General features: G+C 40.1%; 2 protein-coding genes across 7 annotated transcripts; one reads left to right on the top strand and one right to left on the bottom strand.

Moving 5' to 3' along the window:
* Window positions 1–1,922: 1,922 nt before the first annotated feature.
* Window positions 1,923–6,816, bottom strand: fcf1 (FCF1 rRNA-processing protein). The gene is made up of 8 exons (XM_034675590.1): window positions 6,686–6,816; window positions 6,116–6,180; window positions 5,049–5,120; window positions 4,814–4,962; window positions 4,608–4,680; window positions 3,102–3,189; window positions 2,186–2,280; window positions 1,923–2,070 (listed from the first exon to the last, which is right to left on the bottom strand). Exons 1-8 carry the CDS (start codon window positions 6,686–6,688, stop codon window positions 2,022–2,024), a joined length of 594 nt encoding a protein of 197 aa, XP_034531481.1. The 5' UTR covers window positions 6,689–6,816; the 3' UTR covers window positions 1,923–2,021.
* Window positions 6,723–23,022, top strand: arel1 (apoptosis resistant E3 ubiquitin protein ligase 1). 6 transcript variants are annotated; one of them, XM_034675587.1, is made up of 24 exons: window positions 6,780–6,842; window positions 7,206–7,301; window positions 7,402–7,477; window positions 7,643–7,870; window positions 8,366–8,534; window positions 10,578–10,798; window positions 13,843–13,914; window positions 14,119–14,345; window positions 14,498–14,735; window positions 14,835–15,004; window positions 16,093–16,273; window positions 16,367–16,611; window positions 16,766–16,843; window positions 16,933–17,074; window positions 17,182–17,303; window positions 17,429–17,504; window positions 17,627–17,736; window positions 17,930–18,109; window positions 18,434–18,559; window positions 19,117–19,246; window positions 19,377–19,435; window positions 19,514–19,603; window positions 19,694–19,869; window positions 20,720–23,022. In XM_034675587.1, exons 4-24 carry the CDS (start codon window positions 7,723–7,725, stop codon window positions 20,820–20,822), a joined length of 3,063 nt encoding a protein of 1,020 aa, XP_034531478.1. In that variant the 5' UTR covers window positions 6,780–6,842; window positions 7,206–7,301; window positions 7,402–7,477; window positions 7,643–7,722; the 3' UTR covers window positions 20,823–23,022. The 6 variants fall into 6 exon arrangements, with proteins under 6 accessions (XP_034531476.1, XP_034531480.1, XP_034531478.1 ...); XM_034675588.1 differs by having other exon boundaries at window positions 6,810–7,034; XM_034675583.1 differs by lacking the exon at window positions 7,402–7,477 and having other exon boundaries at window positions 6,786–6,842.

Raw genomic sequence — 23,022 nt, 5'->3', positions numbered from 1 at the left:
CTGCATCCTGCTGAGACATAAGTCCTTTAATTCTTGATATATTCTTAAGGCGATAGTAGGCTGACTTTGTAATTGTCTTAATGTGGCTGCTGAAATTAAGGTCTGAGTCTATGACTACACCAAGGTTTCTGGCTTGGTTTGAACATTTCATCTGTGCAGATTGGAGCTGAGCAGTAACCTTTAACCTTGCTGACGGGCGTCAAACTCATTTCAGTTCAGGGGCCACATACAGCCCAAGTTGCTCTGAAGTAGGCCGGACCAGTGAAATCACAATATAATAACCTATAAATAACAACAACTCAAAATTTTTCCCTTTGTTTTAGTGCTTAAAAAGTACAATTACATTCTGAAAATGTTCACATTTAATGAACTATCTATTTTCAAAAACAGCTGTTGTATTTTTTGCAATGATGAGTCTCATTGTGGGCTGAATATTTTAATCTTTAAGCCCTGAAACCTGCTGCGAACACACCAAACACACAGGTTACCCATTCACCTGACACCGAGTGTAATGTTTACTGCAAAAGAACACATAGATTATAATAATGAAGAAGGTAAAGTTGATTATTTTGGACCCCTCAGCTCCAGCATGAGCAGCTTGCTTGCTGGACAGTGTTGTATGCAGGGGTGTAGTGCTAGTGTTAGTAGTTAGTGGATCATCTTGTAGTGCTCTAAAAGTCTTTATGAATCTCAACCGGAATATGCAAAAAGCAAATCATCTATTTTCTCACTCCGTCAGCACTAGGATTTTATGTGACCACCTGAGGACAAATTTGAAATAGTAGTTACTTTTGTTGAAATATTGCTGTTAATGTCTTCTCTGTAATTTTTTCACTTTGCAAAGTCATTACTCGCGGGCAAAATTGGAACCTCTGGAGGGCCGGTTTTTGCCTGCGGGCCGCATGTTTGACACCTCTGCTCTAAATGGTAATGAAAACATTTCAGGTGATTTTGTTTGTTAGATGGCATGCTAAATAATGGCAATACACACTGACTACACAGTCATAACATTATGACTCCTGACAGGTAAAGTGATTATCATTGATTATCTATTTACAAAGGCACCTGACAGAGGTTGGGATATGTTGACGCACTGATGCAAGTGGGGAGCGAAGGCTGTCCCATGTGGTCTGATCCAACTGAAGAGCTGCTAGAGCTCAAACTGCTGAAAGTTAATACTGCTTGTGATAGACAGGTGTCAGAACACAGTGTCATAGTTGGGGGCCGCGTATGCACAGACCAGTCAAGAGCATCCATGCTGACCCCTGTCCACTACCAAAAGTGCCTACAAAGGGCACGTGAGCATCAGAACTGGACCACAGAGAAATTAGGGATGTGCTGGATAACCAACTCTGATCAAGTGAGGCACCATCTCAACTTCCAGCAGGCCTACTAAAAAGATCTGCTGCTAACATCTTGGTACTGGATTCATGTATGAGGATACAGGATATCAGACAGGTAGTCACTAGTCATGAGATTCTGTTTTTTACAAGATTTAATTTCAACAAGCAATAATCATGTCGTGTTTGACCTAGTGGTTTAATTGCCTTCCATCCTTCAAGGTAATGCAACACTCTTCTATATTAGATCATTTAATTCAAGGCTAGCTAATAAATAGCCTGGTAGGAAAAAAATGTTTAAAATATCTAAACAAATGAACAACAGTAATTCAACTTAAGACACTTAGAATATTATAATGTATAAGACAGTGTAAGACATGCACCTAACATTGCAGTAGATTACCTTTCCATGTTAAATTAGCATTTTGTTCATGTAGCTCTATACGTTTTGGGTAGGGGAAACTAGAGACAGAAGAGAACAGGCATTGAAACTTCTCATTTATTCTTGTAGCAAAATGTTTAATAAGAACAGAACTAAAGAAGTCATTTTCAGTTCAAGCAAACACACCTGATCCAATCAAATCAAATCTCACAACATCTTTAAAGAAATACACAAAGGAAAAATGATATTCAACAAGGGGATTTCACTCTATTTACAGCTCTGGCCCTGTTGTAAGAATATTAGAACCTTGGAGCACCATAGTCATCAGGCATCCGTTCAATGTTGTACCTGGATGAAAAATAAAAAGATGAATTATAAATATTGTACCATATTCACACAAAAAAGTATGCAAAAATAAGCCAGGACTTAAAAACCTTCTGTATATCTTTAGCAACAGTGTTACCTGTGGTTTGAGATGTACATGATGGGGACGCCAGGGATCTTCCTGATCCTTCTCTTTAGATCTCGATCCACAGTAGCCAGGATGTAACACTTGTGCTGTTGAAAAAAAAAATGTTATTGATACTTTTATTTAGTCCTAGCATGAGAGACGTTGAAACCAGTTTTTCAGATACAGTCAGTCTACATTGAGAGTCAAATTTTGCATTAAAAAGCTTTCACAGACCAAGAACCCCTTAATGGATAAGACACATGTTATCAATCCTTCCATTAAAGAGGATATTATCTTGCATATTAAAGGCTAAAGAGCAGAGGTTAAAGGATGTATGGGGGCTATTCATTACATATGATAAGAAATGATGCAGTTAATGACTGGCTTCTTTGGACAATGCAGATTCCAAGTATGTTGAATTTTTCCTCTCAATACTTTTTTAAAATCAGCCTTTATTGACATTATATTCAAAATTTTGGTAAGATTGCTGTTTTTTTCAGACGAGATACATTTTTTTGTTTGATATACAGGGCATATTGGTCAATGCACCTTTCAGTCAAGACATGATCTAGGAATGTATAAATCAGTATCTCATGGTGCTAAAACTCAGTCATTTCTTCTTTTTTACAGAATAGTAATCTTTTTTTTTTTAATCTAACATTGTAAACTTGAGTAAATTCATTTTACTTTTGCATCAGAATGCGTTGCACCTACTACTTTGCTGTTCATGTTACAGGAACCTTGTAACAAACTCACCAAATGCAATGCAGTTCTTTGAAATGTTGAAATAAAACCAACACTTTTCCTGCCAAAATATCTGCTGCAATTGAAGTCTATTACTCAAAACATTATAGTGTCCATACTCATGTGAACAATGAAATCCTATTTCATACGCGTAATGGAAGGACTGTACATGAAAGAATATTACCTGTGTTACTCTTTGGGTTAAACAATCATCAGCATATGTTCCCTTATGTGTGCATGGCAGACGCTCAAACCTTGGATCCTTGGCTATCCTGCAAAAACAACACAATAAAATAATCATTACTATTAACCTGCATATAAGCAGTATTCATATGGTTCATGCTAAGTGGGACTCATTGATTGTCTATAAGGATGGACAATGCGTCTCCATCTCCTCCTGTTGTAAAACAGAAAAGGGCCAATATAACCCTGCAGCAGATACTAACATCCTGCTCTGTTGACAGTTTTTGAGGCACACTAGAGATCATAGCAGGCGAAGCAATGGTATTGATGTTCTACCCCTTCCACAACCGAGTTCCAAAAACAATGTCAAATTTTTTTCAGAGCACAAGACAGTTTTCAACCTTGCTTCAGTTCATCTTAAACAAGCTGGTTTTCTGGCTCATGTTTATATATGTTTCCTCTTTGCATGGCAGTTTTATCCTGCATTTGTGGATGCAGCAACTAGCTGTGTTCACAGGCAGTGACTTTTGGAAGAGATTTTAAGCCCATGCAGTGATTTCCACTGTATAGTCATGTCTGTTTTTAATGCAGTGCCACCTGAAGGCTGAAGACTGCAGCCATTCAGTTTTGTTTTTCCGCTTTGTCCTTATTGGGCAGCGATTTCTCCAGATTCTCAGAATCTTTTATTGATACAATGCACTGTATATGAAAAAATCCCCAAGTTCTTTGCGATTTTACACTGAAAAACATTATCCTGAAACTGTTGAAACATTTGCACAAGCTCTCTTCCGCGGAGTCTTCCCATCTTTACTTTTGAGAGACTCAGCCTCTTTGGATGGCCCTTTTTCTATCTAGTCATGTTAGTAACCTGTTACCAATGTGGTTGCTTGTTTTTTTTTGGTTTACACTACTTTTTCAGTGTTTTGTCATTATTGCATTTAATATAAGTCTAAAGGTTATAGAACATATTTTTACAGTTCCAACATTTTATATGTCAACTTTGTGCTATTTTTAATTTTACGGTTTAAAGGATTTTCCAAACCATCAAAATCAGTTTTATTTTCATCATTTTACACAGCATCCTTACTATTTTAGACTTGCAGGATTGTAAAGACAGCCTAATAGATTGTGGTGTTGGTTTGACACAGACATTCACAATTAAGGAAAGTTAAATGAGTCTTTTGTTTGGGGTTTTTATGTCTCCTTTCATCATTGCTCCTCTCCTGATTTTTTGATGCAAACAGCACCGCAGGAACCACATTTGTCGACATGCAGTTCAGCGCGTAAAGCCCCTTTTGGGAGCAACAAATAACTAAACAGAACTTAATTTCACAGAAAAATTAACACTTCAGCATGAAAAACATCAGCATGATTAGAAATAGAATAACATGTTTATGGAAAATATATTTGACTGAAAGTTTTACTCATATCCCATCTTTTTACAAGTAGAAAGTGGGCTTTATGACCTATACTGCTCTCGTGCCAATTACTATTCAGCAGTTTGTACCTGAGTGCAACTCTGTACTTCATTCCAAGCTTTTCAATCTCTGCCATCACGCAGTCTGTGATGTATGGGATACCTGGAGTGGATCAAGAAAAAGCAATGTGTGGTTATGGTTAAATTATAACATTCTGTACTGTTGTCTGTATGATTATTGAAAAAAAAATATGTTACCATGCCTTTTAGATTCACCACTATGCAAGAACACTTACATTTTGCATACAGGCAGTCCATCATGGACTGAACAATGTCCAGTTTAGCCTTGATGGAGAAGTTGATGAAATTGGTGTCCACTAGAATGTGGTATGGTGGACCAAGCTGTGTATTATACTGGAAGAACAGGCATGAGGGGTGCTTTGTCCTGCACAAAAAGGTAAAAGAACTCAGGTTACAAAACCCATCACAGGAGGTAATCATCAAATTCAAGCTTTCATGAGTCAGACTTACACTTCTCTCTCCTTGAGCGCTGATGGATCTTTCTTCTTTTTCTCTTTTGCCTTTGCTCGATCCTTCTCCTTTCTACAAAACAAGTCAATTATAGAATGGAATAGAATGTACTTTATTAATCCATGAAGGGAAATTCAGGTGTCTGGTAGATACAATTAGAAAAATCACAAAGCAAGTAATTCAGGTGTCTGTGAGCTCATCTCCCATTAGCTAGAGAGTTATGAAGCCTAATGGCTGCAGGAATGAACGATTTTCTGTATATCTGCAGAGATGAGCCTCCCACTGCCGCTGTTTCTCTGGTCCACAAAGAAGTTGTGAAGTGGATGATCTGTGTAATTTAGACTGGCCTCAAGCTTCTACTGTGTGCATATCTCCACCACAGCCCCCAGTGAGTCCAACCTGGTTCCAATCACAGTGCCAGCTCTTTTCACTAGTTTGTCCAGTCGCTTCGCATCCTTGTGTTTTATACTGCTTTCCAAGCAGACTGCAGCAGAGAATGACACACTTGCCACCACAGACTGTTAAAACATCTGCAGCATCTTTCTGCAGAAGTCTAAGGATTCGAGCCTCCTTATAGTTCTCCCAGAAGTATCAGGCTTGATTTTATTGTATTGTATGGTTAGAAACTGGATAAATAAACTGCAGCTATTGTTGGAATAAAAAAAAAGGTTAAGGCTGCTGTGAGGAACTTTTGATTTCCATCCATTTTGGTGCCCCATTGTGGACAAAGTCATACCACTTATCTCTTGTTCTGTACATGCAAACGTAGTTTTTTCAACAAAAACCTCACCCTGCTGTCTTTTAACAGACATATTTATCACTCAATGTGATTATTAGCCATGAAAACAGCCAAAAAGGGGTGTTTTTAAAGCCAAATGTCAATCATGTGGTCTGACACCTACCCCCTCTGAGTGCTTTAAGGCATTAAAATGATGGAGGTATCAGTGATGTTGTTAATGGGGTGATTTTTGCTTTTGAAGTTCATAAAGACGCATCAGTGTTGGTTTCAGTCTGTTTCTCAGCAGGTGAAAAACTCCTCATAGTGCCTTTAAAAAAAGAAAACTTACATTCTGTTGTCTTTTAGATTGATCATTCTCTTCATTGCAGCAAACTTCTTTGTCTTTGCTTTCCCCTATATGGACCAAGTAAAAACAAACAGACTTATTACAACAGTAAAGCTTTTATGTAAATACCTTATGACCTCGCAACTGAATTTTCTGTAGTTAACACCAAATATCAACACAATCTCTCACGTCATCTTCACGACAGACTAGTGAGCCTGTGTGGCTTCACTGTGTACAAAACAAACACTGAATTTATTAACTTAGCATTGCAAAACCAACCCAGTCAGCATTTAGTCACAATTTTATGGAAAGACGATTACCGACTGAATTTCACCTATCTTGCAGCCATGTATTTAGACTGGTTAACATCAATCATAGAATGTTGAGGAATAACCATTAATCCTGCGTCTATGCATAGTTTATTCAAAACGATTGGCTAATGCTAGCTAACTTAACACAGGCGTAAAATTGATATAACGCCTCTTTAATGGTAACAGTGGCACTCTTTAGCACAACAGCTGGCAAGATATCTGTTCGTAAGTTAAAAAAAGATGTATTAAAGAGATTACTGACCATGTTTTTAAACGTGACAACCCAGCTCTTGGAAGTGGCTCCTAGCTAGCTCCCCTTCCCCTCCTCGTGTATCAAGGCGCTTTCTAGTGATGTCATCAATAGGCGACGACTCTCCTGCGCATTTTCCGGTTGCTAAGCTAATGCCTGACAGACGAAGGTAGATGCAGTGTTTAATAGCATTACGTGGGGATATTCCTACATTTGCATTGTGGCTTTGTGTAGTTGTGCTATTGCAGGCGGCTCCTCGTGAACGTGTTGTGATGTGCATGTCGACAACCACCACGGGTCGGCGACGTGATTTCTAAGATGACGCTGACATTGTTGGTTAACTTCGCTAGCTGTTAGCATTGTATGTTACCTCCATCTCTACCTTTGCGCTCCTGGTGTCAATAGACGAGCAAGAATTGATGATTTTGCAGTTGTTGTAGCCTGTCTCTGTTCCGATCTCTTTGTGTCGTGGTCCATGAAGCAGCTCACCGGCAACTAAAGTGTAATTATTGTAACTTGTGATTTATAACAGGCTGCGGATGTCATTTGGAAACGTTTTGACACCTGAGGCAACCCATCTCTAGCTCGTCATTCTTGTTAAATGTACCATCATCTGGACTGTTGTTGGGTGAGATTTAGATTAATCAGCCTTAAAATGATAAGGTTTTGACTTAAGTTGTATTTTCTAGCTATCAGAGGCATGTTCAAGTTTTATGACTGTTCCCCAGCCAAACGCTTCATGCATAATTTAGTGCTGAGGATTACATGACATGTTATTCTTCCATCAGTCAACGCTTCTCCAAGGTGACACTTGAATATTAATGTTTTTCTTGGCAGAGCAGTTTCTTTTAAAGTGCCTTGGTTCAATCGTTGCCCTTCTGTTTTGACAAATTATCCCTATTAGAATCTGTTGTTTTAATATTCTGATCCAGCTGTTTTGAGCTCAAGCATTTGTGTTTCTAATTGTAGGAGACCAGACTAGCCTCCTTGTGAGTGGCAGCTTTCCTTTGAGCATTGGAGGGTCTCAGTGAAGGCTGAAGGATGGTCTGATGGACCGCCGCTTCTTCCTGACCTTCCTCTTCTGCTCAGTGTCTTGGATCTTCTTCTGGGAAGTGCGCTGGAAGAAAGGGAAAGAAAGTCAGATTGAGGAATGGCTCCAAGGACATAGCCTCTCTCAATACAGGCACTTATTTGAAGGTTAGTGGGTGGCAGTCATCTCCATTAAGGGTTTACATAAACATTACAGTGTGCAATGTTTGTTAATTGGCATATCATTCAGAGGAATATAAGGAAGAGTAGCTTCAGTCAGCCGCACAAGGGCACTTCTGCAAAACAGGGTATTATTGCTTGAAACTTTTTGGTAAGGAGTACTTCTTTAAAAGATCTGTTGGCTTCAGAGTTTCACTCAGAGAGTTTGCAGAAATAATAGAGATATATGTGTTTGACTTCAACTGAGCTTTGTTTGATTCAAGAAGATCCTGTTTCTAAGAGCCTGGTCGTTCTTTTGGGTTGAAAACTGAAATTTCAGGATTATGAGATGCCTATGGCATGCACTGACAATCAGCAGAGGCTCAAATACTTATCATAACAGACTTTAGTGGGTATTTAAGCCTATTCTGGGGCATTGCTGATGCTGATTTGTTGGCTGATGTTTGATTGTGGATTTTTAAGTGTTGTTCATGTGTCATCCAGATGTAAAGACTCTGGAGGAGCTGAGCCTGAGTGTACTGAGTCGTCTGGAAGAGGTGGTGAAGGAACAGCAGCGCTGGAGGGAAATCGCAGAGGCCCACATCCAGCTGCTGCGAGACTTTGCCTTCCAGGAGTGGCTTTGCTCCCAGAACTTGGAGCACTATTACCATACGTAAGTAATGCAAGATCTAAGCCTCAACATTTACATCAGTCTGGCAAGCAGTTGTGAGTAGCTTTCCCCTATTGGGAACAATTACTTGTGTCATAAGTGTAGATAGTGTCTGGTAAGTTGTATGTTTTTGTAAATGAGTTCTGGTGGTTTTAATGCTATTCAACTCAGGCGATACTTGTTCCTGTCCACTTGAGGGCAGCCTCCTCTTTCATGGTTAGCTGAGTTTGCTGACACAAAGTGTTAGAGGCTGCAGTGTTTCTGAGGGTCACTGCAGTAAGAGTATTCTTTCAGAACTGTTCATGTGAGACCCTGCAGCAATGCAGATGTTTGTATGTGTGTGTGTCAGGTGCTCTTTATTGATGCAATCAGACTAGTTGTGTGAGCAGTTGTTATCAAAATGTTTCCTGTTTGTCCTGCCTCACTTCAAAGAAAGTCAGTTATAACACATCCAAAGGTCACTAGTGTTTCTCTAACATGTAGTCCTGTTGTTGTCATCGTGTTACAAAGGAAAAGCAGTCTGACATTGCTAATGGGACACTGTGTCACAATATGAAGGTCATAACTGTCACGGTGAGGCTCCCTCCAATATTGCTGAATTTGCAGGACTTAAAACCTCCATCACTTACAATGAAGTGTTTATATTTGGACGAGGGCATAAATCTAAAACTGGAAAAGTTGAAGATGAAGTGATACTAAAGCCTCTCATTGCTTCTCAGAATATAGTGGAAAAACTAGCATGATGATTAAAAATGAACGTCTTAATATAGAAATAGAAAAAGGAATTAAAAGTGAAATCAGGTTAAACGGCGTTATCTCAGCATCACTAGTACTGATCGCAAACACAAGATAGATAATCATCATCACCACACACTGTTAAATCAGTGCAGCACCAGCTTCCAAATTAATTTAAATTCCCATGCTTTTAGGAAAAAAAAAGTTGTGTTTGCAAGCTTTGTTGCCAGAGGACAGAGACAGTTTGAAACAAGTCACATGTTATTTTTTAAAGTTCTAAGTATTCATTATCAAATGTTTATCAAATGAAAAAAAAATGATCTCAGTGTATTTTTTACTCTCTCAAATATGTGAAAGTATTGCCTGAAGATTTACATCTGCTTTATTCAAATTTGACCCAAGATGATCAGGATGATGATGACGATAACTGTCTTTAATTCTTAATTGTTTTATGTTGTAATCAGGAACTAGTTTGCATTACTTTCCTGAAACTCCTCAGAGAACGACACACCTTCAACTCATCACTAGAGTCATTCCATAGTTTGACTCCCCTATCTGAAACACAACTGTATTTTATGTTGATTCTGGCACCATGATTCAAACATGCACGTCCCGCTTTAATTATAATGTCCTTTTATTTCTAGCTTGATATTTCAAATGATTTTAGAGACATAATGTTTATACATTTCAATGAATTGCGCATTAGTAGTTTCATTGTAGCACGTTTTATTTTAGAGATGATATAATCTGACTGCACAAACAGTTGAACTCTCTTAAGATTGTGTTTTATTGGAAGTCATGTTAATCCCACTTGGAAAGGTTGATTGCAGTATTTTGTCAACAGAGTGAGCTACAACATTCCATAGAAGCTTCACAGTTAGAGATTGTGATTTGTTCACATGTTTACAATCATCTTTCTGTTGATGTTTCCTTCTGCTCTGCTGCCCATGTAGACTGTTCCCATAATAAACCGCACCACTTTAACTTGAACTCTCCTTGAAGGCATGGCCCAACATACCACACCCTCTGAATACATCCTGTTGACTTGTCCTTAGAGTTGGACTGATAAGGCTGAGGTTACTCTTTGTACAGAGGCTCAGAGAAATCATTGCTTAGCATGTGGAACAACCAGTTGTTAGCAGTTAAGTCTGCATTCCTGCACAACAGATGATGTATGACAATAGATGAGGTCTGACAATAAGCAGTCATGGCAGGGTTTGTTCCTCAAGGCTGTACCTTCTTGAAGTGATTCATCATCCCTCCCTGTTAATGATCGACTTCACACACTTTTACTTTTGTTTGCTACCGCAGGCTGAAGACTTTGGGTTGTCTGAATCTGGATGACCTGTCTCGCTTTGACAGTCAACTGCAGCTGTCGCTAGCTGCCTGGGGCTACTACTACGAAGACTACATCAGGCTATCCACGGGCATCAAGATCCTCCAGGCGTCCAGGGGGAGTCGGGACCAGGATTACGAGATCCGGCTGGTGCACAGTCTTGCTGAGAGGCGTCTGAATGAGAAGTGGACACTTGGTGAGAATCCTGAACATTATCTACCTCTGTCCTCTCACAGCTGTAGAGGATCAAAACAGACATTAAAAAAAAAGAGCTCACAAACATAAGCTGGTGTACGCTGTTGCTAAGTGTTTTTGAAGTGTTCTCACAAATGGTGTTACTACAAGAGTCGTCATGGAGAAGTTCAGTGTTGTCTTGCTTCATCCTAACATCTGTTTGTTTTGTCCTTCTCTGTCTCATAAAAACACAGCAGGAACTCCTATTGAGGATACATGTAGATCAGTATTTAACTAACAAATGTTGTCAAATTTGAGCTTTCCTATTGTACAACCTTGACCCTCGTTTCTCTGCTGTCTTTGCCTATGTTTGCTTTTTAAAGATCAGAAGCAACCACTGAAAAGACACCATTTCTTCACATTTGGTACCTCAGATAGGTCGCTTCTTTTGATGGTACACTGTGATGGTGTGAATCTCCAGCCAGGTGTTATGTAAGGATTAGTGTATACATAGTGAGCAGGTTCCTGGATTGGTGACTAATTTTTTTTACATTTCAACATTTAATTTGGACTTGGCTTTATTGATCTAAAAATGATTATCGACTGATTAAAATAGTTAGTGTCACTCACTGCAGGGATGCACGATATTGGATTTTTTTGCCGATATCCGATATGCCGATATTTTACAACTCATTGAACCGATTACCGATACAGATATTTTTTCCCCGCACACCTTATTGCAGAGATCATCCATTCTCTTCTGTATTGGAATAAGCGTACAGTATTATGGTGATACTCTTATCACCTTTGTTATATAATATTCATTTCTTGTGCAGAATAAGAAAAATACTTAACATTTAAAACTGCATATTTATTTATGACAATTGATTTCAAACAAAACTCATACAGAAAGATACATCCTAATTAAAACTTGGATGATGCTCTCCCTGAGAGAATCATAACAAAACCCACAACCAGGGCAAATTTGACCAATTTCACATTTAACATAGTAAGTAAACCTAACCTCTGTTCACAGGGAACATGTGAAAAGTGCAACTGTACAGCAATTAAACCCAAATTAAATAAAATGGTTTACTCTTTGACAGTGAATGTGCTTAAATTAGTCAGCTACATGTACCTTAAATTGAAATTTAACATAAGCCCAACATGTTTGCAGCAGCCCATTCTTTTATCGGTTAATTATATCGGTGGATATCAGCGTGTTGGCCATTTTAAAACCAATATCGGCCGATACCGATAACGTGCCGGTAATATTGTGCATCCCTTATTCAGAGTTTGAGCTGCATCCATAGCCATAGTTAACTGAAGCTTTCTTAACGTGAGCTAACTTAGCTTTAATTAATGGAGCGATGCATGTGAGCTAGTTCAGGCAGGCAACTCAAGCTACACTGTAGCTCGAGCTACCTAGAAATGTAGTATGCAGTACCTACTGCATCTAACATACTGCGTCTTAAGGTAATATGTAGTATGGCTGTTCTGTTGGATCTGTTTTGCAGTATGCTGGGTCAGGCGTTGCTTGATTTCCTGTTTCAGAAAGCGGAAGTAAACAACGACCAAGCTTATCCCAAAACTGCTTCTTAAGCTACCCTTATGATTTAAAAAGTTAATAAGTGGTTTATATGGAATTTAATAATTTTCACTGCACCTAAACACTGATGGTCTCCCGCCAAAAAAGAAGCAAAATAAAAAGCAGAACGATAGCGCTGTGCATTATGGGAAACAGTACATGAGGAAGACTGGTCCGCTGCATACTGAGAAATTTTCCAGAATCAGTGCAACATCTGGGAAGTTTTGGCATACTGCAGATTTTGCTCTTGTTCACATACTACTTACTACATACTGAATTTTGGCCAAATCAGTACGTACTGCTAGTATAGTAGGCAGTTTAGAAAACAGCACCTGTCTTCTCTTTCTCACAATTATCAAGGTCAGGGTTACTTTATTTGTACCTGTAGGTGGATTTAGTTTGAAGTGAGTCAGCCTCCTTTCTACATGAACCAACAAACAGCACAAGACAAGACATGACAAAGTGACAGAGTGCTCATTACTAAAAAGGTAACCCTCAATATAAACAAGAAATTAGCAATTCAATAAGTCAATAAAAACAAGATAGAAATAAAATCAACCATTAGTCAATAAAACAAGATAGAAATAAAATCAACCATTAGTCAATAAAACAAGATAGAAATAAAATCAACCATTAGTCAATAAAAACAAGATAGAAAGTGCCATCAGTAAGGAACAAGATCAGAAGAGCCATAAATGGTTGATAATTAGTGAACAACTGCGTCCTCCTAATATGACGATCTATTAAAGCTGACAGATTTTTAGTCGACCCCTCAACTCAGTCATCACCCCTGCTGTTCAGCCCAATCACCTACCCAGCATCCACTCACAGGCTTTGACTGTAGGGGTCTAAGATGTAATCTTTTATTTATTTACCAAATGCACCTTCAGGAGCAGTGCTTCTAATTTCATTGTACACCTGACAATGACAAATAATGGCTATTCTATCTCATCACTCCTCCATCACTGTGTTGAAAATCAGTCTTCGAGGAGTGAGGCACCAATTGGCCATCCGCTCCATATTCAGAAGCTACAGTCCTCATTGCAGCGGTCGCTGGTTCGATTCCCGGGCACCAGCCTTTGCTGCATGTCTTCTCTCACTCTGTACTCCACTATCAAAACGCCAGCTGCAGGATTGAACGCATATTAAACTGAACATTTGATGTTGAAGTGAAATGAGGTGAACAAGACTACAAGCAGTGCTGCAACTTCAAACATTTTTAGTTGTGTTTTGGTGTTTAACCTCTCCTATCTTTTTCCTCTGCTGTTCTCATCTCTTCCTTCCACTTAAAAAAACCCCCGATGTTGCCATGTGATGACCAATCAGAATCAAGCACTCCAAACAGCTGTGCAATGAATAATCACAAGGCTTGTGTTTGCAAGAGAAGCATCCAAACAAAAGCAGCTGATTCAGAGCAGGTAGAGCGTGTTGTCTTTATTTTAATTATTCATTGTTACTATCTGCTCTTCTCTTTCCAGCTGGAGCTCTTATATTTGGCTGTAGTGTGGCACTGTGCTTCTTGATAAGGGACCTCATGTTTTACGTGATTGGTGAGTTAACTGTTTAGACTTAAACTTTTAACCGTGTTATTACAGATTACACTGATTGCTTTGTGGTGGTTTTATAACCTGAGGATTTGTTGTAAAATGTTTGTTCCGTGAGACTTTAACCTTTCCTCTTTCAGTAGTGAATCAGCTTCTTTCGAAACCAAAGAAACGCAACTAATGAGCTTGTCTCCTTCTCTTCCTTCGCAGGTGGAATTACTGTTTCCATCATAGCATTTGTCTTTACCATCAAGTTCCTCTGTGAGCTTGCAGCGAGAGTTGTTAGCTTCCTGCAGAATGAGGATCCAGGGCGACGCGGGGACCGCAGCATCTACGACTATGTCCGGGGAAACTACCTGGACCCACGCTCCTGCAAGGTGTCCTGGGATTGGAAGGAGCCGCAGGAAGTGGGGCAGACGATGAGCTTCAGGGTCCAGGTGATAACTGCTCCATATTCAGTTAAAGTAAACTAGTTAAAGTAAAATATGTTACCATGAGTGTTTTGTTAGCAAACACATTGAGGAGTGTTAAATTAGATTTTGTGTCGTCTATATTGAATTAGACTCATTTTGTACATGTGTCTTTGCAGCTGTTCTATAAAAATGGCCAACCTTTCCCAGCCCATCGACCTGTGGGACTTAGGGTCAACATCACCCACATTGAACTGGCTCTGGACATCCCTGTGACACAGGAAGTCCTGCAAGAACCAGAACCCAATGTCGTCAAAGTGGCCTTCACGGTGCGCAAAGCCGGACGCTACGAGGTCGCTGTCAAGCTGGGTGGCCTCAATGTGGCCTACAGCCCTTACTACAAGATATTTCAGCCAGGTACTCCTCCTCTCTGTCTCTTCAGTCAGAGCCATGTTTGGATGAGTCGATGTTTGTGTTGCTGATCGAGGAGCATTCTGTTCTTTTCATCACCTTCAGGTACTGTTGTTCCATCCAAAACCAAGATAGCCTATCACTTCTCCACGCTGGTGCTAACAAACTGCCAGCAGCACACTTTGCAGATTGAGCCTAGGGACGAGTACGGAAACCCAACCAGTAACTCCACGTCTCTCACAGATGAAGCCAACTACAGCGTCCATGTGCACTCTGTAAGAACACAAACTCTTTATTTTCTATCATAGTCATAGAGATAGTCTGGGTTTTTTTAAAGTGCGGTTGTAGAAGGTCGTTGGTTAGTGGTTGGTGCACTAGGAACAGTAGATAACAATCAGCATAAATCCTGTTTGCAGAAGCCAGCATGAGTTTGTGCACAGGAGATAAGTTAGGCACAGCTGCAGATGGGATCACAAGAAAACATGCACTTTGATCACTAAAAGAAGTCCTACATTTAAAACAGTTTAAGTGTGCATATTTTCTCTGCCTAACCTTCATAGAAAGAGCCCTTTCCTTTGGAACTACTTCTATTTTATTCTTTATTTTTGTTGTTGCACAGCAGTTTATATTAAACAGCCCTGAGACAGAAAACGGCTTCAATCTCCTCTGCAGTCAGGTTGTTTTGTTTTGCTTTGCTTTTTTTGGATAATGAGAGGTAAGCACAGTTTGGGAGACATAAAGTGGGTACAGGAGTAATTGAAAACAAATCAGGGAGAGAAAAAGAAAAGTTTATGCAGTTTGCTGAGATTAAAAAGCATCACAGGGTTCATGACTGCTCACCTCCACAAAATCTGTCTGCTGGGGCTTTTCATATTTAAGACACTTGGTCCAAAATGTAACAAAAACCTTGTTGTTTAGATGAAAATTAAAAGTTATCATTCCCATAACGTATATTTCATTAGATGAGAAACATCCAGTCCTGTGTTGTTGGTGTTTCAGGAAGTAGTCAATGCCTGGTAATGGCTTTTTTACAAGCATATATCAGAATGCCAAACATGCATTTATCAGTGCCCTTGCCTGAAAATCCTCATGTTGGCAGTATGTTTTTTAATGCACCACAGCCCTGTACAAAGCTCGCTTACTATTGATAAGTACCTCATGCAACCTCACTTATAACAAAAAAACGATCCCATTAAGTGTAATTTAAAGATTTATCTCTTGTTTATAAATGCAAAAAAACAACTCCAGCATTTCTTTTGATGCTCGGGTTTCGATTGCACACTCCAAAGCTTTTACGGTATAGCAGATCAATGTTTTCCAAAATGCTGAGCTAGGACTCATCGTAGCTTTCTTGTTCTTCCAGCTGGGCACAGTGGATGATGACAGTATGGAGGAGTACTACAGTAAGTCAGTTACTCTTAACAAGCAGCAGTGCCAGGTTCTGCTCAGGCTGACCGTGAGGAAGACCGGCTGTTTCAGGGCCCGCATCTCCTACAAGGACCAGCCGCTCAGCAACGGGGAGTTTGACATTATTGTTCTCAGTGGTGAGCAGACGTCAGATACATTACTAGACATAAAGGCTTGAAATGCAGTCTTAGATTTTAAGATGTGATGCTGATACTCTTGTGTATTCTCAGAGAATGAGAAGGCCTGTGTGGAGAAGAATGTGTCCACTCCAGGCATCAGTATCTACTTTGAGGCGTACCTTTACAACAGTGGGAATTACAGCAGCTCCTCGTGGCAGTTACCAGCCTCCGCTCTGCTGGCTCCTCAGAGGAGGCCCTCGATGGGAGAGGAGGAGGATGAGCATGATTCCCCCGTGGAGGGACAACCTGAAAAGGTCAAGAAACCAAAAAAGGTCTACTGCTACATATCGCCAAAGGTAAGTACCAGCAAAGAAAGGCTAGGTGTAATAAATGTGATTGATTCTCTTACGCAAGATTTGGAATTTCAGGTGTAAGAACATGTGTTTGAGAGAGTAGAACTTAAATCTGTGAATGTAGTGCATTTAACTTTGTTTATTTTATGTTGTACAGCAATTATCCGTGAAGGAGTTCTACCTGAAAATTATTCCGTGGCGCCTTTTCACTTTTCGAGTTTGTCCAGGAACCAAGGTAAGCAGAAGCGATTTCAGATTACCCTGAAGAATGTGCCACTTCTGTTTTGTTTAACATATTCACAGGTATCTTTGCTCTCTTTCCAGTTTACCTATTATGGTCCCGATCCCATTCATAAGTACCTAACTCTGGTGGTGGATGATGGGATACAGCCTCCTGTGGAGCTCAGCTGCAAAGACAGAAATATCATGGCTGCCACCTTCATTCGCTTCCTGCACAAAAACATTGGTCTGTTTTCATCGCCTTTATTTGCTCTAGCCTTGAGCAGTAGTCAGCGTGTCATTTTCCTTTTTTATCTTTTAAATGTGGTAATGATTTTATGATTTTGTCCTTAGGTGGCTCGGAAACGTTCCAGGACAAAGTGAACTTCTTTCAACGTGAACTCAGGCACATCCACTCCAAGAGACCTCGTACCAAGACCTGCCTCAAAATAACCCGACACTCCATCCTGGATTCAGTGAGTTCGGCTTTCCTTTATTAGAAAAGTGTTCTATACGCCGTTAATTAGGATAACAGGCATTTAATCATAAGTCAGTCATGTGGCTCCAGTCAAATCTCACTTCTCCTTTTCCTGCTGCTCAGTCCCTGAAGGCAACACGGAACTTCTCTGTGTCAGATTGGAGCAAGAACTTTGAGGTCGTGTTTCAGGATGAAGAAGGTTAACAACAACATCTTAACAGTTCACTATAGTTCATTTAACTAAATCTTAAAGAAAGTTAAAGGGAAAATGTTCCCCTTAGGGTGCTGCACTGCTGAAATGTTTTTGTCGTGTCCCTGCAGCTTTGGACTGGGGAGGGCCTCGCAGGGAGTGGTTCGAGCTGATTTGTAAGACCCTTTTTGACACTTCCAACCAGTTCTTCACCCGCTTCAGCGACAACAACCAGGGCCTTGTAAGTTTGACTTTTTCATCCCCCACCACATTCAAAACCTTGCATCAATGCTTTGAGTCTTAAAGATGTCATATACAGATCTGATATCTTTTGAGCAGCTTACACCAGGGGTGTGTCCAGAAGGGTCGCCAGGGGTGGCACGGGCCACCCCAAAGTCTTTAACTAAAACTGAGCCTCTATCCTTATTTCCCAGGTGCACCCTAACGCTGAGCGGCCGGCCTACCTGCGGCTAAAGATGTATGAGTTTGCAGGTCGTATCGTGGGGAAGTGCCTGTATGAGTCTGCTCTGGGCGGGGCCTACAAGCAGCTGGTTCGAGCTCGCTTTACTCGTTCCTTCTTGGCCCAGATCATTGGCCTCAGGATGAACTATAAGGTATGGAATAATAGCACACACCCATAGAAAATCTGTTTCCTCCAGAGGTTGTAAGGTCATGTCTTCATTGTTTACCTTCTACTGTCAGCCGGTCCCTCTCATCACTCTTAACATTCCTCACAAAGCCAAGAACTCTGAATCGTTTCTTGGCATTATTTGGGTCAGGGAGACCCGGCCAGCATGTTTTGCTGTTTGTCCAACATCCTTAGATTTCAAAGCCGAGAGCTAAAGCCGACCCAGTCATCTCTAACAAAGAAGATGAAGTGCTGTGTTTATTTAAAAAACGTCATTTTCCTGTGTTTTCTTTTGACTTTCCACACACAGTACTTCGAGACAGATGACCAGGAGTTCTACAAAACTAAAGTGTGCTTCATCCTAAACAATGACGTGAGTGAAATGGACCTGGTGTTCGCTGAGGAGAAGTACAGCAAGTCAGGGCAGCTGGAGAAGGTGAGGCAACGCTTTGGAAGGGAACGTCCCCTTTTATCCCTGATGTCATTTCAGGGCAGATAGGAGCTGTAATCCAAACAAAGGGAACCATATTGCTTGTTTGGCAAGCATCTCATTCTTAAAGAGGGGGGAGCGGTGTATTTACATGACGCTGGATGAATAGAGTTTGGCGTTGGTTGTTCTTTTGTTGCACATTTATTGGATATCACACCACAACGGGCTGTTTAACTCCCCGTGTTGAAACAGAGTGGAGGCTACCTCTCTTTAATTAGATACGCATGCATTTCTCTAAACACTTTTTTTAACCTAAAGATTAATTGCCGAATCATGTGCGTACAGGAGTGTGGCAGCCAAACACATGTGTTAAACCTGTGTAAATAAATTTTACAGGTCAGAGAAGTTCCGGACTCTTACATATCCTTATCCAGCCACTTAATCTTCCCTTTGTTTGAAGCTGCACAATAACAAGACTTGAAACAGTTTCATGTCCTGTGTTGTTGATTGTTTAATGTAATTTGTCTGACATTTATATCCTGCCACATGTTCTCCTCCTGCAGGTGGTGGAGCTGATATCAGGCGGAGCTCAGATAGCTGTTACCAATGAAAACAAGATGCATTATCTCAACCTGCTGGCCCAGTACAGACTGGCCAGCCAGGTGAGGGATGAGGTGGAACACTTCCTGAAAGGTGAGCAGATTTGCACAGCTGCAGCTTTATGTTCTGCAGTCTCACCCTTTTATTTTTCTTGTCAGTTCTCCTCCATTAAAGATCTCCGGTGATGTGCTCGTAATTAGTGTAATTTCTTGATCAATTGCAGGTTTGAACGAGCTGGTTCCAGAAAATCTGCTCGCCATATTTGATGAGAACGAGCTGGAGGTATGTGTAATGTTTATAATAAAATCCTGTTGCCCCTAAAAAGAGCACAAGGTAATTGTTTTCTCTCTCTCCCCTCAGCTGTTGATGTGTGGCACTGGAGATATAAACGTGCAGGACTTCAAGGCCCACGCTGTGATTGTAGGAGGGTCATGGCACTTCAGAGAGAAAGTATGTCTCGGAAACTCTCAGTTCTTCTTTTCTTCCAACAGCAGGACACTGATGCGAACGTCTGAGCATGTTTGTTTTCTGTTGCCACAGGTGATGAAGTGGTTCTGGGCCGTGGTGTCCAGCTTCACCCAGGAGGAGTTAGCTCGCCTGCTGCAGTTCACCACCGGATCCTCTCAGCTTCCCCCCGGGGGATTCAACACTTTATGTCCCTCATTTCAAATAATCGCTGCCCCAACACATAGCACCCTGCCCACTGCCCACACGTGGTGAGTAGGAGAACACATTTGCACATTTATATGTAGAGCAGTGAACCGTATGCTGGAGGAGAGGAGAAATAAGTTTGTCAGTTCACTGCTTGGCCCAGACTCGAATATCTTCATAATGAAAAAGAATTATACATTTTGCAGTGTGTCTACATCTGCATAATTTATTATTTTCACAAACCTTCTCACATCCCACATGATATTATTTACTTCCTCTAGCAGCTCAAACAGGTCAAAGTTGTAAGTGTCCTGGTTGGAGTCTGGATTGAGACTGATTCCTGCTATATATCCACTATTTCTGCTTACTTGAAGCATAAAATGCCCCAGAAATATTTCAAGAATACTTCACTTTACAACTCAATCCACACCTTGCATTTTGTGTTTGATGCTTTAACCAATTTTAGCTTTAGCATGTTGATACGCTACATGGCACTCTACATGCTAGACGTCATTTTGTTGCTAGATGCCAGCATGGCAGTAGTCTCTTCTCAAAGACAAACTCAGCTCTGTCCTGAAATTGATGGACATTGTAGATTTTTTAGCTAATTATACTACAACAAGGGGTAAAAGGGCTTTTCTGGGCACTATTTTTTGTGGTGGATTAATGTATATATGCTGCTCTGTTGAGTATTTACTGTGGCACAGTGGGAATACATTTTTAAGGGTATATGGGCAGGACAAAATGCATCACCAAGTGTTTGCATCAAAATTGTTATAGCAATAGAAACCAGGATTAAGCCATCAAGCTAGAAAATTGTCAGCATGAAGCTATCTAATAACTGCAAAAAATTCTATTGTGTTTGTAGTAAATATGTTGCATGGTCAAGGTCTAAAAGTATCCTTCTCTATCTAGTTTTAACCAGCTGTGCCTCCCTACCTACGACTCCTACGAGGAGCTGCACAAGATGTTGAAGCTGGCCATCAGTGAGGGCAGTGAGGGCTTTGGCATGCTCTGACTAACCTCTCACTGGAAAGCACTGTGGGTCCACTTACAGAAGAGGAGACTGGCACTGCCCCCTCCAGTGCACCGGCTCCTTGCATTAACCAGTATTTAACAGAATGCTCTTTGGCAGAAACTCACCCTGACTCCCTATAAGTACTCTCTCAGGAGGAGAGGGCATTACAGGAAGTCCCCCAGGAAGAGGTGCTAAACCTGGAACTCAAACATATGAACTCTAGTTGCTACTGTATGTACATAAAACACCTGGCTTTTGTAAAAAAAAAAAAGAAAAAAAAAAGGAAAACCGGAACGACTGAAAGGGTGAGGTTTAGGCTAGTTTTATTTCTTATTGCTAAAGTTAGCTTAGTTTTATATGTTTGAAAGATGCTAAAGCAAAGGCCTTGAGTATTACTGTATAACTGCTTCTTTTGCATTTTGCAAACTGCGGAACACTTAAGTGCAACAGCAGCCGACATGACGTGGGCGATGCTTGCATTTTCAGCACTTTGGCCTTAAACGATCAGGGACTGATGTGTGTATGTAAATATATATAATACCACTCTTTTATTTCAATACTTGTACATACCAGTGTGTATACATAAGTTTCATTTTGTTTTGTTTTTGCTTTGATGTTTAAGGAGAAGGGATTTCTTTATTAATGCACGTTTGGGTTGAGAGTTTCAATAAGCTTCTTAAGGTTTTTTTTTCCTGTCAGAAATGAACGGGTTTTTAAAGGAGCCAATTAATTTCTATTGTTTATATTTGTTTTTAAATTATTGTGTCTTGAAAATAATATTTCTGTTCAACCATACAGCGGGAATTATTTTTGCCAGGAGCGGAAAATGTGTTTGTTATGTTTTATAACCTGCCTTATTCTTACCCTTTGCCTCTGATTGTATCCAGAGAGGTGCGTAGTTGAGAGAAACATTAATAGGTAATAGTTATATTCTGACATTTCTATAAATACATGCAGGAGTCACTGTGGATGTGAGAGTTGGTTTGATGTTTGGAAAACCCATGTATAACAAACATTTTGTTATATGTGCTGAATGATTGTTCCTTCTACATCCACAGCCTCTTATGGGTTTACCTCAGAATCTTCTATGCTACCTTCACAACCTCGTACGCAGGTGTATGTCCCAGCAAATGCATACAGTTTGTCTATAGTTGCCTCCTTCCTGCCCTGACTAAACAACTTTTAGCCATATACTCCTACACCCTCAGTAAACTAAAAAGCATTATATCAGTGGAGATTATTCCCTGTTTGTTTCCCTTTATGTTGTTGTAAAAGTATTTATCTTTACTGCTGTTTATGACTTATTGCTTGTTTAAAACTGTGCAGCAATTCCTCTTCTTTTCAATTGTTTACATGTCCATTAGCCATTTTGTAATTGCGTGTGCTGCAAGTCAGCGTCTTCAAAAAGCATTGAGGCAAATTCACATTTAGACTGAAGCAAAAAGGAAACATTCATCGATTATTCTCCTTCTGAGTATTTCATCTGAATATGTTCATGTTCCCTTTAAGAGCACTCTGGATCCTGGTTCACTTTGAACACACAAGTTTGGCTGAGCCACCAAGAGATTCCACTTCTTTGTCTCGAACAGCAGAAGATTTCAAACTTTTGACTGTAGTTTCTGCAGGTTTGGATTTATACGCGGTTCAGCAGAGCCATAACAGTGTCTGCTTGGGAATTGTGGATGTATTGCAGATGCTTTAACTGCCCTGTTCCAGTGTTAAGAGGTTTATAAGATTTGTGTTTGTTTGGGTTGTGCAATGTTGACCTTAAGTACTGAGGAGAAAAGTGAAAATGTTAAGTGCTTATGAAAATGTTCCATTAAGGTCGTGTTTTCAGCACCAATACCAATGGCTGATTCCGTATTTATTAGAAGTAAAGTTTAAACATTACGTGTGTTAGTTGTTCCACTAGATTAAACCATTAGAATCAAATATGAAGGAGGTATGTCCTGTAGTTTTATGTTCTTGATTGATGTTTTGCATTTTTCGAGCATCTTCTCTGTTTTATGCTTGGGTTGTTTCTGGATTAGATGGCCTGAGTGTGACTTTTAGCAATGTAGATATTGTGAAATATTTGCCTATGACTTTGAAGCTGGGGTATTTTTTTCTGTTTTTTAATGGCAAGCCTCTGCTGATGAATGTTTGAGATTCTCTGCACTGCAGGCCCTTTGTTTATGGGAATAAAAAATGATGGACTACA

The sequence above is a fragment of the Notolabrus celidotus genome, chromosome 22 (genome assembly GCF_009762535.1).
Source record: "Notolabrus celidotus isolate fNotCel1 chromosome 22, fNotCel1.pri, whole genome shotgun sequence".
Taxonomy (NCBI): domain Eukaryota; kingdom Metazoa; phylum Chordata; class Actinopteri; order Labriformes; family Labridae; genus Notolabrus; species Notolabrus celidotus.
This window is presented reverse-complemented; position numbering and strand designations above follow the sequence as displayed.

Coding starts and splice junctions, on each gene's coding strand:
- fcf1 (XM_034675590.1), bottom strand. Junction 5,121..6,115: donor AATCTAAAAGACAACAGAAT/GTAAGTTTTCTT, acceptor CTTGTTTTGTAG/AAAGGAGAAGGATCGAGCAA. Junction 2,071..2,185: donor ATGTACATCTCAAACCACAG/GTAACACTGTTG, acceptor TTTTTCATCCAG/GTACAACATTGAACGGATGC.
- arel1 (XM_034675585.1), top strand. CDS start 7,723: ATGGACCGCCGCTTCTTCCTGACCTTCCTCTTCTGCTCAGTGTCTTGG. Junction 17,304..17,428: donor GACACTCCATCCTGGATTCA/GTGAGTTCGGCT, acceptor CCTGCTGCTCAG/TCCCTGAAGGCAACACGGAA. Junction 19,604..19,693: donor CATGGCACTTCAGAGAGAAA/GTATGTCTCGGA, acceptor CTGTTGCCACAG/GTGATGAAGTGGTTCTGGGC.